This window comes from Somniosus microcephalus, chromosome 12, assembly GCF_052327205.1.
Source record: "Somniosus microcephalus isolate GS21.2 chromosome 12, FLI_Smic_1.0, whole genome shotgun sequence".
Taxonomy (NCBI): domain Eukaryota; kingdom Metazoa; phylum Chordata; class Chondrichthyes; order Squaliformes; family Somniosidae; genus Somniosus; species Somniosus microcephalus.
Window position 1 is genome coordinate 178,765,762 of NC_140998.1, and position 13,012 is coordinate 178,778,773.

Sequence of the window (13,012 nt, forward strand, 5' to 3'; positions counted from 1 at the left end):
CCCCCCGGCCCACGCTCTTTCTACGATCGATCCCCCCGGCACACGCTCTCTATACGATCGATCCCACGGCCCATGTTCTCCCTACGATCGATCCCCAGCCCACTCTCCCTACCATCGATCCCCCCAGCCCACGCTCTCCCTACGATGGATCACCCTTGGCCCACGCGCTCTCTACGATCTACTCACCCGGCACACGTTCTCCCTACGATCGATCCGCCCGGCCAACGCTCTTTCTTCGATCGATCCCCGGGCCACGCTCTCCCTACGATCGATCCCCGGCCCACGCTCTCTCTACGATCGATCCCCGGCCCACGCTCTCTCTACGTTCGAGCCCCCTGGCCCACGCTCTCTCTACGTTCGATCCCCCTGGCCCACGCTCTCTCTACGATCGACCACCCCGTCCCACGCTCTCCCTACGATCGATCCCCCTGGCCCACGCTCTCTCTACGTTCGATCCCCCTGGCCCACGCTCTCTCTACGTTCGATCACCCCGGCCCACGCTCTCTCTACGTTCGATCCCCCTGGCCCACGCTATCCCTACGATTGATCCAACCGGCTCATGCTCTCTCTACGATCGATCCCCGGTCCACACTCTCCCTACGATCGATCCCCCCCGCCCACGCTCTCTCTCCGATCGATCCCTGGTCCACGCTCTCCCTACGATCGATCCCCCTGGCCCATGCTCTCCCTACGATCGATCCCCCTGGTCCACGCTCTCTTTACGATCGATCCACCCGGCCCACGCTCTCTACGATCGATCCCACTGGCCGACGCTCGCCGTACAATCGAGCCCCCGGCCCACGCTCACTCTACGATCGATCCCCACCGGCCCACGCTCTCTGTACGATCGACCCCTGCGCCACACGCTCGCTCTACGATCGATCCCCCGGCCCACGCTCTCTCTACGATCGGTCACCCCGGCCCACGCTCTCTCTCCAATCGATCCCCCCGGCCCACGCTCTCTCTACGATCGATCCCCCGGCCCATGCTCTCCCTACGATCGAACCACCCGGCCCACGCTCTCCCTACGATCGATCCCCGGCCCACGCTCTCCCTACGATCGATCCCCGGCCCACGCTCTCTCTACGATCGATCCCCGGCCCACGCTCTCTCTACAATCGATCTCCCCGGCCCATGCTCTCTCTGCGATCGATCCCCGGCCCACGCTCTCTCTACGATCAATCACCCCAGCCCAGGCTCTCCCTACGATGGATCACCCCTGGCCCACGCTCTACGATCTACTCGCCCGGCACACGTTTTCCCTACGATCAATCCCCGGGCCACGCTCTCCCAACAATCGATTCCCCCAGCCCACACTCTCTCTGTGATCGATCCCTGGCCCACGCTCTCTCTATGTTCGAGCCCCCCGGCCCACGCTCACTCTACGATTGATCCCCCGGCCTACGCACTCTCCACGATCGATCCCCCTGGCCCATGCTCTCCCCACGATCGATCCCCCTGGCCCATGCTCTCCCCACGATCGATCCCCCTGGCCCATGCTCTCCCTACGATCGATCTCACGGCCCATGCTCTCCCTACGATCGATCCCTGGCCCATGCTCTCTCTACGTTCGAGCCCCCCGGCACACACTCTACGTTTGATCCCCCCGGCCCACGCTCTTTCTACGATCGATCCCCCCGGCACACGCTCTCTATACGATCGATCCCACGGCCCATGTTCTCCCTACGATCGATCCCCAGCCCACTCTCCCTACCATCGATCCCCCCAGCCCACGCTCTCCCTACGATGGATCACCCTTGGCCCACGCGCTCTCTACGATCTACTCACCCGGCACACGTTCTCCCTACGATCGATCCGCCCGGCCAACGCTCTTTCTTCGATCGATCCCCGGGCCACGCTCTCCCTACGATCGATCCCCGGCCCACGCTCTCTCTACGATCGATCCCCGGCCCACGCTCTCTCTACGTTCGAGCCCCCTGGCCCACGCTCTCTCTACGTTCGATCCCCCTGGCCCACGCTCTCTCTACGATCGACCACCCCGTCCCACGCTCTCCCTACGATCGATCCCCCTGGCCCAAGCTCTCTCTACGTTCGATCCCCCTGGCCCACGCTCTCTCTACGTTCGATCCCCCTGGCCCACGCTCTCTCTACGTTCGATCCCCCTGGCCCACGCTCTCTCTACGATCGATCACCCCGGCCCACGCTCTCTCTACGATCGATCACCCCGGCCCACGCTCTCTCTACGATCGATCACCCCGGCCCACGCTCTCTCTACGATCGATCCCCCCGGCCCACGCTATCCCTACGATTGATCCAACCGGCTCATGCTCTCTCTACGATCGATCCCCGGTCCACACTCTCCCTACGATCGATCCCCCCCGCCCACGCTCTCTCTCCGATCGATCCCCGGCCCACGCTCTCCCTACGATCGATCCCCGGCCCACGCTCTCTCTACGATCGATCCCCGGCCCACGCTCTCTCTACAATCGATCTCCCCGGCCCACGCTCTCTCTGCGATCGATCCCCGGCCCACGCTCTCTCTACGATCGATCACCCCAGCCCAGGCTCTCCCTACGATGGATCACCCCTGGCCCACGCTCTACGATCTACTCGCCCGGCACACGTTTTACCTACGATCAATCCCCGGGCCACGCTCTCCCAACAATCGATTCCCCCGGCCCACGCTCTCTCTACGATCGATCCCTCTGGCCCACGCTCTCTCTACGATCGATCACCCCGGCCCACGCTCTCTCTACGATCGATCACCCCGGCCCACGCTCTCTCTACGATCGATCCCCCCGGCCCACGCTATCCCTACGATTGATCCAACCGGCTCATGCTCTCTCTACGATCGATCCCCGGTCCACACTCTCCCTACGATCGATCCCCCCCGCCCACGCTCTCTCTCCGATCGATCCCTGGTCCACGCTCTCCCTACGATCGATCCCCCTGGCCCACGCTCTCCCTACGATCGATCCCCCTGGTCCACGCTCTCTTTACGATCGATCCACCCGGCCCACGCTCTCTACGATCGATCCCACTGGCCGACGCTCGCCGTACAATCGAGCCCCCGGCCCACGCTCACTCTACGATCGATCCCCACCGGCCCACGCTCTCTGTACGATCGACCCCTGCGCCACACGCTCGCTCTACGATCGATCCCCCGGCCCACGCTCTCTCTACGATCGGTCACCCCGGCCCACGCTCTCTCTCCAATCGATCCCCCCGGCCCACGCTCTCTCTACGATCGATCCCCCGGCCCATGCTCTCCCTACGATCGAACCACCCGGCCCACGCTCTCCCTACGATCGATCCCCGGCCCACGCTCTCCCTACGATCGATCCCCAGCCCACGCTCTCTCTACGATCGATCCCCGGCCCACGCTCTCTCTACAATCGATCTCCCCGGCCCATGCTCTCTCTGCGATCGATCCCCGGCCCACGCTCTCTCTACGATCAATCACCCCAGCCCAGGCTCTCCCTACGATGGATCACCCCTGGCCCACGCTCTACGATCTACGATCTACTCGCCCGGCACACGTTTTCCCTACGATCAATCCCCGGGCCACGCTCTCCCAACAATCGATTCCCCCAGCCCACACTCTCTCTGTGATCGATCCCTGGCCCACGCTCTCTCTATGTTCGAGCCCCCCGGCCCACGCTCACTCTACGATTGATCCCCCGGCCTACGCACTCTCCACGATCGATCCCCCTGGCCCATGCTCTCCCCACGATCGATCCCCCTGGCCCATGCTCTCCCCACGATCGATCCCCCTGGCCCATGCTCTCCCTACGATCGATCTCACGGCCCATGCTCTCCCTACGATCGATCCCTGGCCCATGCTCTCTCTACGTTCGAGCCCCCCGGCACACACTCTACGTTTGATCCCCCCGGCCCACGCTCTTTCTACGATCGATCCCCCCGGCACACGCTCTCTATACGATCGATCCCACGGCCCATGTTCTCCCTACGATCGATCCCCAGCCCACTCTCCCTACCATCGATCCCCCCAGCCCACGCTCTCCCTACGATGGATCACCCTTGGCCCACGCGCTCTCTACGATCTACTCACCCGGCACACGTTCTCCCTACGATCGATCCGCCCGGCCAACGCTCTTTCTTCGATCGATCCCCGGGCCACGCTCTCCCTACGATCGATCCCCGGCCCACGCTCTCTCTACGTTCGAGCCCCCTGGCCCACGCTCTCTCTACGTTCGATCCCCCTGGCCCACGCTCTCTCTACGATCGACCACCCCGTCCCACGCTCTCCCTACGATCGATCCCCCTGGCCCACGCTCTCTCTACGTTCGATCCCCCTGGCCCACGCTCTCTCTACGTTCGATCCCCCTGGCCCACGCTCTCTCTACGATCGATCACCCCGTCCCACGCTCTCCCTACGATCGAACCACCCGGGCCACGCTCTCTACGATCGACCCCCCCGGCCCACGCTCTCCCCACGTTCGCTCTTCCGGCCCACACTCTTTCTACAATCGATCCCTGGGCCACGCTCTCCCTACGATTGATCCCCCTGGCCCACGCTCTCTCTACGATCGATCCCCCGGCCCACGTTCTTTCTACAATCGATCTCCCGGCCCACGCTCTCTCTACGATCGATCCCCCCGGCCCACGTTCTTTCTACAATCGATCTCCCGGCCCACGCTCTCTCTACGATCGATCCCCCCCGCCCACGCTCTCTCTCCGATCGATCCCTGGTCCACGCTCTCCCTACGATCGATCCCCCTGGCCCACGCTCTCCCTACGATCGATCCCCCTGGCCCACGCTCTCTCTACGATCGATCCCCCCGGCGCACGCTCTCTCTACGATCGATCCCCCTGGCGCACGCTCTCTCTACAATCGATCCCCCCGGTCCACGCTCTCTTTACGATCGATCCATCCGGCCCACGCTCACTCTACGATCGATCCCCCGGCCCACTCTCTCCCTACGATCGATCACCCCGGCCCACGCTCTGTCTGCGATCAATCCCCCGGCCCACGCTCTCTCTACGATCAATCCCCCGGCCCACGCTCGCTCTACGATCAATCCCACCCCGCCCACGCTCTCTTTGCGATCGAGCCCCGGTCCACGCTCTCCCTATGATCGACCCCCCCGGCCCATGCTCTCTCTACGATCGATCTCCCCGGCCCACGCTCTCTCTACGATCGATCTCCCCGGCCCACGCTCTCTCTACGATCGATCTCCCAGCCCACGCTCTCTCTACGATCGATCCCCCTGGCCCACGCCCTCTACGATCGATCCCCCTGGCCCACACACTCTCTACGATCGATCCCCCCGGCCCACGCTCTCCCTACGATCGACCTCCACAGCCCACGCTCTCTCTACGATTGATCCCACGGCCTACGCTCTCCCTACGGTTGATTCCCCCGGCCCACGCTCTCCCTACGATCGACACCCTGGCCCACGCTCTCTCTGCGATCGATCCCCGGTCCATGCTCTCCCTGCGATCGATCCCTGGCCCACGCTCTCCCTATGATCGACCCCCCTGGACCACGCTCTCTCTACGATCGATCCCACTGGCCCACGCTCTCTCTACGATCGATCCCCCCGGCCCACGCTCTCTCTACGATCGATCCCCCCGGCCCACGCGCTCTCTACAATCGATAGCCCCCCGGCCCACGCTCTCTTTACGATCGATCCCCCCACACTCTCAGCGATCAATCACTCGGCCCACGCTATCTCTACGATCGATCCCCCCGGTCCACGCTCTCCCCACGATCGATCCCCCGGCCCACTCTCTCCCTGTGATCGATCCCCCCACCCGACGCTCTCCCCACGATCGATCCCCCGGCCCACACTCTCTCTACGATTGATCTCCCCTGCGATCAATCACCCCCGGCCCACGCTCTCTCTACAATCGATCGCCGGCCCACGCTCACTCTACGATCGATCCCCGGCCCACGCTCTCTCTACAATTGATTCCCCCGGCCTACGCACTCTCTACGTTTGATCCCCCGGCCCACTCTCTCTCTACGATCGATCCCCCGGCCTACGCACTCTCTACGATCGATCCCCGGCCCACGCTCTCTCTACGTTTGATCCCCCCGGCCCACGCTCTCTCTACAATCGATCCCCCGGCCTACGCACTCTCTACGATCGATCCCCCCGGCCCACGCTCTCCCCACGGTCGATCTCCCGGCCCACGCGCTCCCTACGATCGATCACCCCGGACCACGCTCGCTCTACGATCGATCCCCCGGCCCACGCTCTCTCTACGATTGATCCCCCAGTCCCGCTCTCTCTACGATCGATCGCCCCGGCCCACTCTCTCCCTACGATCGATGCCCCCGGCCCACGCTCTCTCTACGATTGATCCAACCAGCCCACGCTCTCTTTACGATCAATCCCCCACGGCCCACGCTCTCTCTACGATCGATCCCCCCATGCTCTCTCCACGATCAATCCCCCGGCCCACGCTCTCTCTACGATCGATCCCCCCACGCTATCTCTACGATCGACCCCCGGCCCACGCTCTCTCTACAATCGATTGCCGGCCCACACTCACTCTACGATCGACCGCCGGCCCACGTTCTCTCTACGATCGATCTCCCCGGCCCACACTCTCTCTACGATCGATCCCCCCAGCCCATGCACTCCCTACGACCGATCCCCCCAGCCCACGCTCTCTCTACGATCAATCCCCCGGCCCACGCTCTCTCTACGATCGATCCCCCCACGCTCTCTCTACGAACGACCCCCCCCGCCCACGCTCTCTCTGCGATCGAGCCCCCCACGCTCTCTTTACGATCGATCCCCCCACGCTCTCTTTACGATCAATCCCCCCACGCTCTCTTTACGATCAATCCCCCGGCCCATGCTCTCTCTACGATCGATCCCCCCTGGCCTACGCTCTCTTTACAGTCGATCCTCGACCCGCACTCTCTTTACGAACCTTCACCCCTGGCCCACGCCCTCTCTATGATCTACTCACCCGGCACACGCTCTCCCTACGATGGATCACCCCTGGCCCACGCTCTCTCTACGATCTACTCACCCGGCACACGCTCTCCCTACGATGGATCACCCCTGGCCCACGCTCTCTCTACGATCTACTCGCCCGGCACACATTCTCCCTACGATCGATCCCCGGGCCATGCTCTCCCTACGATCGATCCCCGGCCCACGCTCTCTCTACGTTCGATCCCCCCGGCCTATGCTCTCCCTACGGTCGATCCCCCCTTGGCCCACACTACCTCCATGATCTACTCGCCCGGCACACGCTCTCTCTACAATCGATCCCCCGGCCCATGCTCTCCCTACGATCGATCCTCCCGGCCCATGCTCTCCCTGCGATTGATCCCCCGGCCCACGCTCTCCCTGCGATCGATCCCCCCGGCCCACGCTCTGCCTGCGATCGATCCCCCCGGCCCACGCTCTCCCTACGATCGATCCAACCAACCCACGCTCTCTCCACGGTCGATCTCCCGGCCCACGCTCTGCCTACGATCGATCCAACCAGCCCACGCTCTCTCCACGATCAATCCCCCAGGCCCACGCTCTCTACGATCGATCCCCCAGCCCACGCTCTCTCTACGATCGATCCCCCCAGCCCACGCTCTCCCTGCGATCAATCCCCCAGCCCACACTCTCCCTGCGATCGATCCCCCGGCCCACGCTCTCTACGATCGATCCCCCAGCCCACGCTCTCTATACGATCGATCCCCCCAGCCCATACTCTCCCTACGATCGATCCCCCCGGCCCACGCTCTCCCTGCGATCAATCCCCCAGCCCACACTCTCCCTGCGATCGATCCCCCCGGCCCACGCTCTCCCTACGATCGATCCAACCGGCCCACGCTCTCTCCACGGTCGATCTGCCGGCCCACACTCTCCCTACGATGGATCCACCCTGCCCACGCTTTCTCTACGATCGATCCCCCTGGCCCAGGCTCTCTCTACGATCGATCCCCCGGCCCACGCGCACTCTACGATCGATCCCCCTGGCCCACGCGCTCTCTACGATCAATGCCCCTGGCCCAGGCTCTCTCTACGATCAATGCCCCCACGTGCTCTCTACGATCCTTACTGCAGGCTCCTTCTTGAACGTGATTTCGGTGTTGGTAGACTTGGTAGACGTGTAGCTACTGGGGCTTCCCGAGCTCCTCAGCGTGACCCCTGACCCCGTGTCCCAGGCTGCTCTGTCCTCCCCTGCGGTTGCAGCTGGCGCGCAGGCGTCGCGCAAGACTCTGTCCTCCGCGGGGACCCCCGACTTTGGGGGGGATTGGTGTTGAGGGCCGGCCTCACACGGTGCTGCCGCCTCCTCTGCCGCCTGGTGCTGCCAGGCCTCCTGCGTCACTCTGTCCTCCTGGGGCCGCTGGGGGCCGGGGTCCCACGAGGCCCCCTCCTCCGCGGCCGGCCTCTGCTGCGTGTCCGGGCGGCCCTCCCCTCGCTCCGGGGCCGGACCGCTGGGAGCCTGCGGTTTGCACCCGCCCCGGCTGGAGGTCGGGGGTTCATATGGGCTGGCGGGAATGTTCGGAACGGGGGCCTTGGCTTTCGCTGGCTGTTGCTGCTGCTGCTTCTGCGAGGTCCGTGCAGGCCTCTGGCTGAATGGCAAGTTTCCTATGGGGAACAGGGAGACGAGAAGCATTAGAATTGGGCATAGAATACATGAGCCAGGGGGGTTATGCTTCAACTGTATAAAGCACTAGTTCGGCCTCAGCTAGTGTACTGCGTGCGGTTCTGGTCACCACATTACAGGAAAGATGTGATTGCACTAGAGAGGGTACAGAGGAGATTTACAAGGATGTTGCCGGGAGTAGAGAATCTCAGCTATGGGGAAAGACTGGATAGGCTGGGTCTGCTTCCCTTGGAACAGAGGAGGCTGAGGGGAGACCTTATTGAGGGGTATAAAATTATGAGGGGCCTAGATAAAGTAGATAGAAAGGAGCTATTTCCCTTAGCAGAGGGGTCAAAAACCAGGGGGAACAGATTTAAAGTAATTGGGGGAAGGTTTAGAGGGGATTTGAGGGGAAATTTCTTCACCCAGAGGGTTGAGGGGGTCTAAAACTCACTGCCTGAAAGGGTGGTAGAGGCAGGACCACTAACCACATTTGAAAAGTACTTGGATGTGCACTCGGGATGCTGTAACCTGCAGGGCTACGGACCAAGAGCTGGGAAGTGGGGTTAGGCTGGATAGCTCTTTGTTGGCTGGCGCGGACACGATGGGCCGAAATGGCCTCCTTCCGTGCTGTAACTTTCTATGATGAGGGGTCTCGCTGCCCCCCCGATGCTCACTGGTTGCCCTCCTCCCTCCTGCAGCGACTGGGCTTGTACCCCCCCTCGAGTATAGACCATGAACAGCCTTGGAGAGAGCGCAGAGCAGAATTAACAGAATGGGTACCAGGGATGAGGGACTTCACTAATATGTAGAGACTGGAGAAGCTGGGATTGTTCTCCTTAGAGCAGAGAAGGTTAAGGGGAGATTTAATAGAGGTGTTGAAAATAATGAGGGGGTTTTGATGGAGTAAATAAGGAGAAACTATTTCCAGTGGCAGGAGGGTCGGTAACCAGAGGACACAGATTGAAGATAATTGGTAAAAGGATCAGAGGGGGAGATGAGGAAAATGGTTTTTACGCAGCGAGTTGTTGTGATCTGAAATGCACTGCCTGAAAGGGCGGTGGAAGCAGATTCAATAGTAACAGCAGATTTCAAGAGAGAGTTGGATAAATACTTGGAGGGGCAATAAATTGCAGGGCGATGGGGAAAGAGCAGGGGGGTAGGGAACTAACTGGAGAGCTCTTTCAAAGAGCCGGCACAGGCATGATGGGCCGAATGGCCAACTTCTGTGCTGCGAGATTCTATGATGTCGACAGTTCCAATGGAAACTGCCTGCGTGAATGTGTCATGGTGTAGTTACACCCACCCGTGGGGACATGACAAGTTTACAAGAACAGTTTCCATTCTAAATACGGACACAGGAATTAATAATGGAGAAAGTGGAGCGGAAGTGAGGGCAGGTGGAAGATTCTGAGTGGATTTATTGAGAGATGATGGCATCCACCCAACCCTTGCATCCTTGGCCAATAATCAAGTCCTGGTCTCCATTGAGGAGGACTGGTCAACAGGTATCATACGAATCAGATCAAAGCTCTGCAGTCCCACCACATCCAGTCGTAAATGGTGGTGGACCATTAAACAACTAACGGGAGGAGGAGGTTCCAAGGATATCCCCATCCTCAATGATGGTGGAGCCCAGCACGTAAGTGCAAAAGACAAGGCTGAAGCGTTTGCAACCATCTTCAGCCAGAAGTGCCGAGTGGATGATCCATATCGGCCTACCCGAGGTCCCCACCATCACAGAAGCCAGTTTCCAGCCAATTCGATTCACTCCACGTGATATCAAGAAACGGCTGAGGGCACTGGATACAGCAAAGGCTCTGGGCCCCAACAACATACCGGCTATCGTGAAGACTTGTGCTCCAGAAATAGCCATGCTTCTAGCCAATCTGTTCCAGTACAGCTACAACACTGGCATCTATCCAACAATGTGGAAAACTGCCCAGGTATGTCCTGTCCACAAAACGGACAAATCCAATCCAGCCAATTACTGCCCCACCAGTCTACTCTCAATCATCAAAGTGATGGAAGGCGTCATCAACAGTGCTATCAAGCGACACTTACCAATAACCTGCTCACTGATGCCCAGTTTGGGTTCCGCCAAGACCACTCGGCTCCCGACCTCATTACAGCCTTGGTCCAAACATGGATAAAGGAGCTGAATTCCAGGGGTGAGTTGAGAGTGACTGCCCTTGACATCAAGGCAGCATTTGACCAAGTGTGGCATCAAGGAGCCCTAGTAAAACTGAAGTCAATGGGAATCAGGGGGAAAACTCTCCACTGGCTGGAGTCATACCTTGCACAAAGGAAGATGGTTGTGGTGATTGAAGGTCAATCATCACAGCCCCAGGACATCACTGCAGGAGTTCCTCAGGGCAGTGTCCTAGGCCCAACCATCTTCAGCTGCTTCATCAATGACCTTCCCTCCAACATAAGGTCAGAAATGGGGATGTTCGCTGATGATTGCAGTGTTTAGCGTCATTCGCAACTCCTCAGATAATGAAGCAGTCCATGCCCGCATGCAACAAGACCTGGACGACATTCAGGTTTGGGCTGATAAGTGGCAGGTAACATTCGCGCCACACAAGTGCCAGGCAATGACTATCTCCAACAAGCAAGAGTCTAACCACCTCCCCGTGACATTCAACGGCATTACCATCGCCAAATCCTCTACCATCAACATCCTGGGGGTCACCATTGACCAGAAACTTATCTGGACCAGCCACATAAATACTGTGGCAACAAGAGCAGGTCAGAGGCGAGGTATTCTGCAGCGAGTGTCTCACCTCCTGATTCCCCAAAGCCTTTCCACCATCTACAAGGCACAAGTAAGGAGTGTGATGGAATACTCTCCACTGCCTGGATGAGTGCAGCTCCAACAACACTCAAGAAGCTCAATACCATCCAGGACAAAGCAGCCCACTTCACTGACATTCCATCGACCACCTTAAACATTCACTCCCTCTACCACCGGCGCACCGTGGCTGCAGTGTGTACCATCTACAAGATGCACTGCAGCAACTCGTCAAGGCTTCTAAGGCAGCACTTCCCAAATCCGCGACCTCTTCCACCGAGAATGACAAGGGCAGCAGGCGCATGGGAACACCACCACCTCTAAGTTCCCTTCCAAGTCACACACCATCCTGACTTGGAAATATATCGGCTGTTCCTTTATCTTCGCTGTGTCAAAATCCTGGAACGCCCTCCCTAACAGCACTGTGGGAGTACCTTCACCACATGGACTGCAGCAGTTCAAGAAGGCTGCTCTCTCAATTTAAAATCACAATGAATTTATTCAACCCACCCAGCGAGTTCCATACACACACACACACACACACACAAGCACTATTTACAGACAACTAGGACCTCAAGCGGCCAATTGTTGCCACAGCAACGCCGGCCTACTTACAAGGCCTGCTTCTTTAATCAGGTTAACTCCCAGCATGCATGATATCAGCACATTGCAAAAACAGCGCTCATTAAATCCAAACCCCCGCCCCTCGCAATTTGAGGTGCTTTTGTGGTCTGGTTCCCCAATGAGGAACGTACAGTGTGGGTTGGAAGGGACTGTTGTCACGACGGCAGGAGTTATCAGACAGTCCCGTGTCTCCTGTACGTCTGATTACAAGCCTGGCTGTACACACAGTGTGAGCCGCAGAATAATCCTCCTCCAGACTCAATAGACCACCCATAGTTAGGTGACATGATCCTGAGCTATGCCGTGTTCTGACTCTAGCCTCCCATCACGAATCTCCCCAGCTCCCACCCACCTTCAAACCCAACCTATCCATCACCTTGCCTCACCCTCCCTCAAAGCCGCACCATCTGCTCCTTTTGTCTCATGCGAAGGGCTTTGGCACAGCTCCGCCAGGTGTCAGCCAGTGGCTCAGTGGGTAGCACTCTCTCGGCTCTGGGTCAGAAGGTCGTGGGTTCAAGTTCCACTCCAGAGGTTAGAGCACATAATCCAGGCCGACACTCCAGGTGCAGTGCTGAGGGAGCGCCGCACTGTCGGAGGGTCAGTGCTGAGGGAGTGCCGCACTGTCGGAGGGTCAGTGCTGCGGGAGCGCCGCACTGTCGGAGGGTCAGTGCTGCGGGAGCGCCGCACGGTCGGAGGGGCAGTGCTGCGGGGGCGTCGCACGGTCGGAGGGGCAGTGCTGCGGGGGCGTCGCACGGTCGGAGGGGCAGTACTGAGGGAGCGTCGCACGGTCGGAGGGGCAGTACTGAGGGAGCGTCGCACGGTCGGAGGGGCAGTGCTGCGGGGGCGTCGCACGGTCGGAGGGGCAGTACTGAGGGGGCGTCGCACGGTCGGAGGGGCAGTGCTGTGGGAGCGTCGCACGGTCGGAGGGGCAGTACTGCGGGGGCGTCGCACGGTCGGAGGGGCAGTACTGAGGGAGCGTCGCACGGTCGGAGGGGCAGTGCTGCGGGGGGCGTCGCACGGTCGGAGGGGCAGTGCTGCGGGGGGCGTCGCACGGTCGGA

At 60.4% G+C, this 13,012-nt stretch overlaps 1 protein-coding gene across 1 annotated transcript in view; it reads right to left on the minus strand.

The window, feature by feature from the left end:
- The window catches only part of LOC147109744 (protein capicua homolog), a 208,163-nt gene that overhangs the window by 32,559 nt on the left and 162,592 nt on the right, over positions 1–13,012 (minus strand). Inside the window, 2 exon segments of the mRNA XM_086003871.1 lie at positions 8,005–8,316; positions 8,319–8,537. Coding sequence (XP_085859997.1) covers positions 8,005–8,316; positions 8,319–8,537 — 531 coding nt within the window.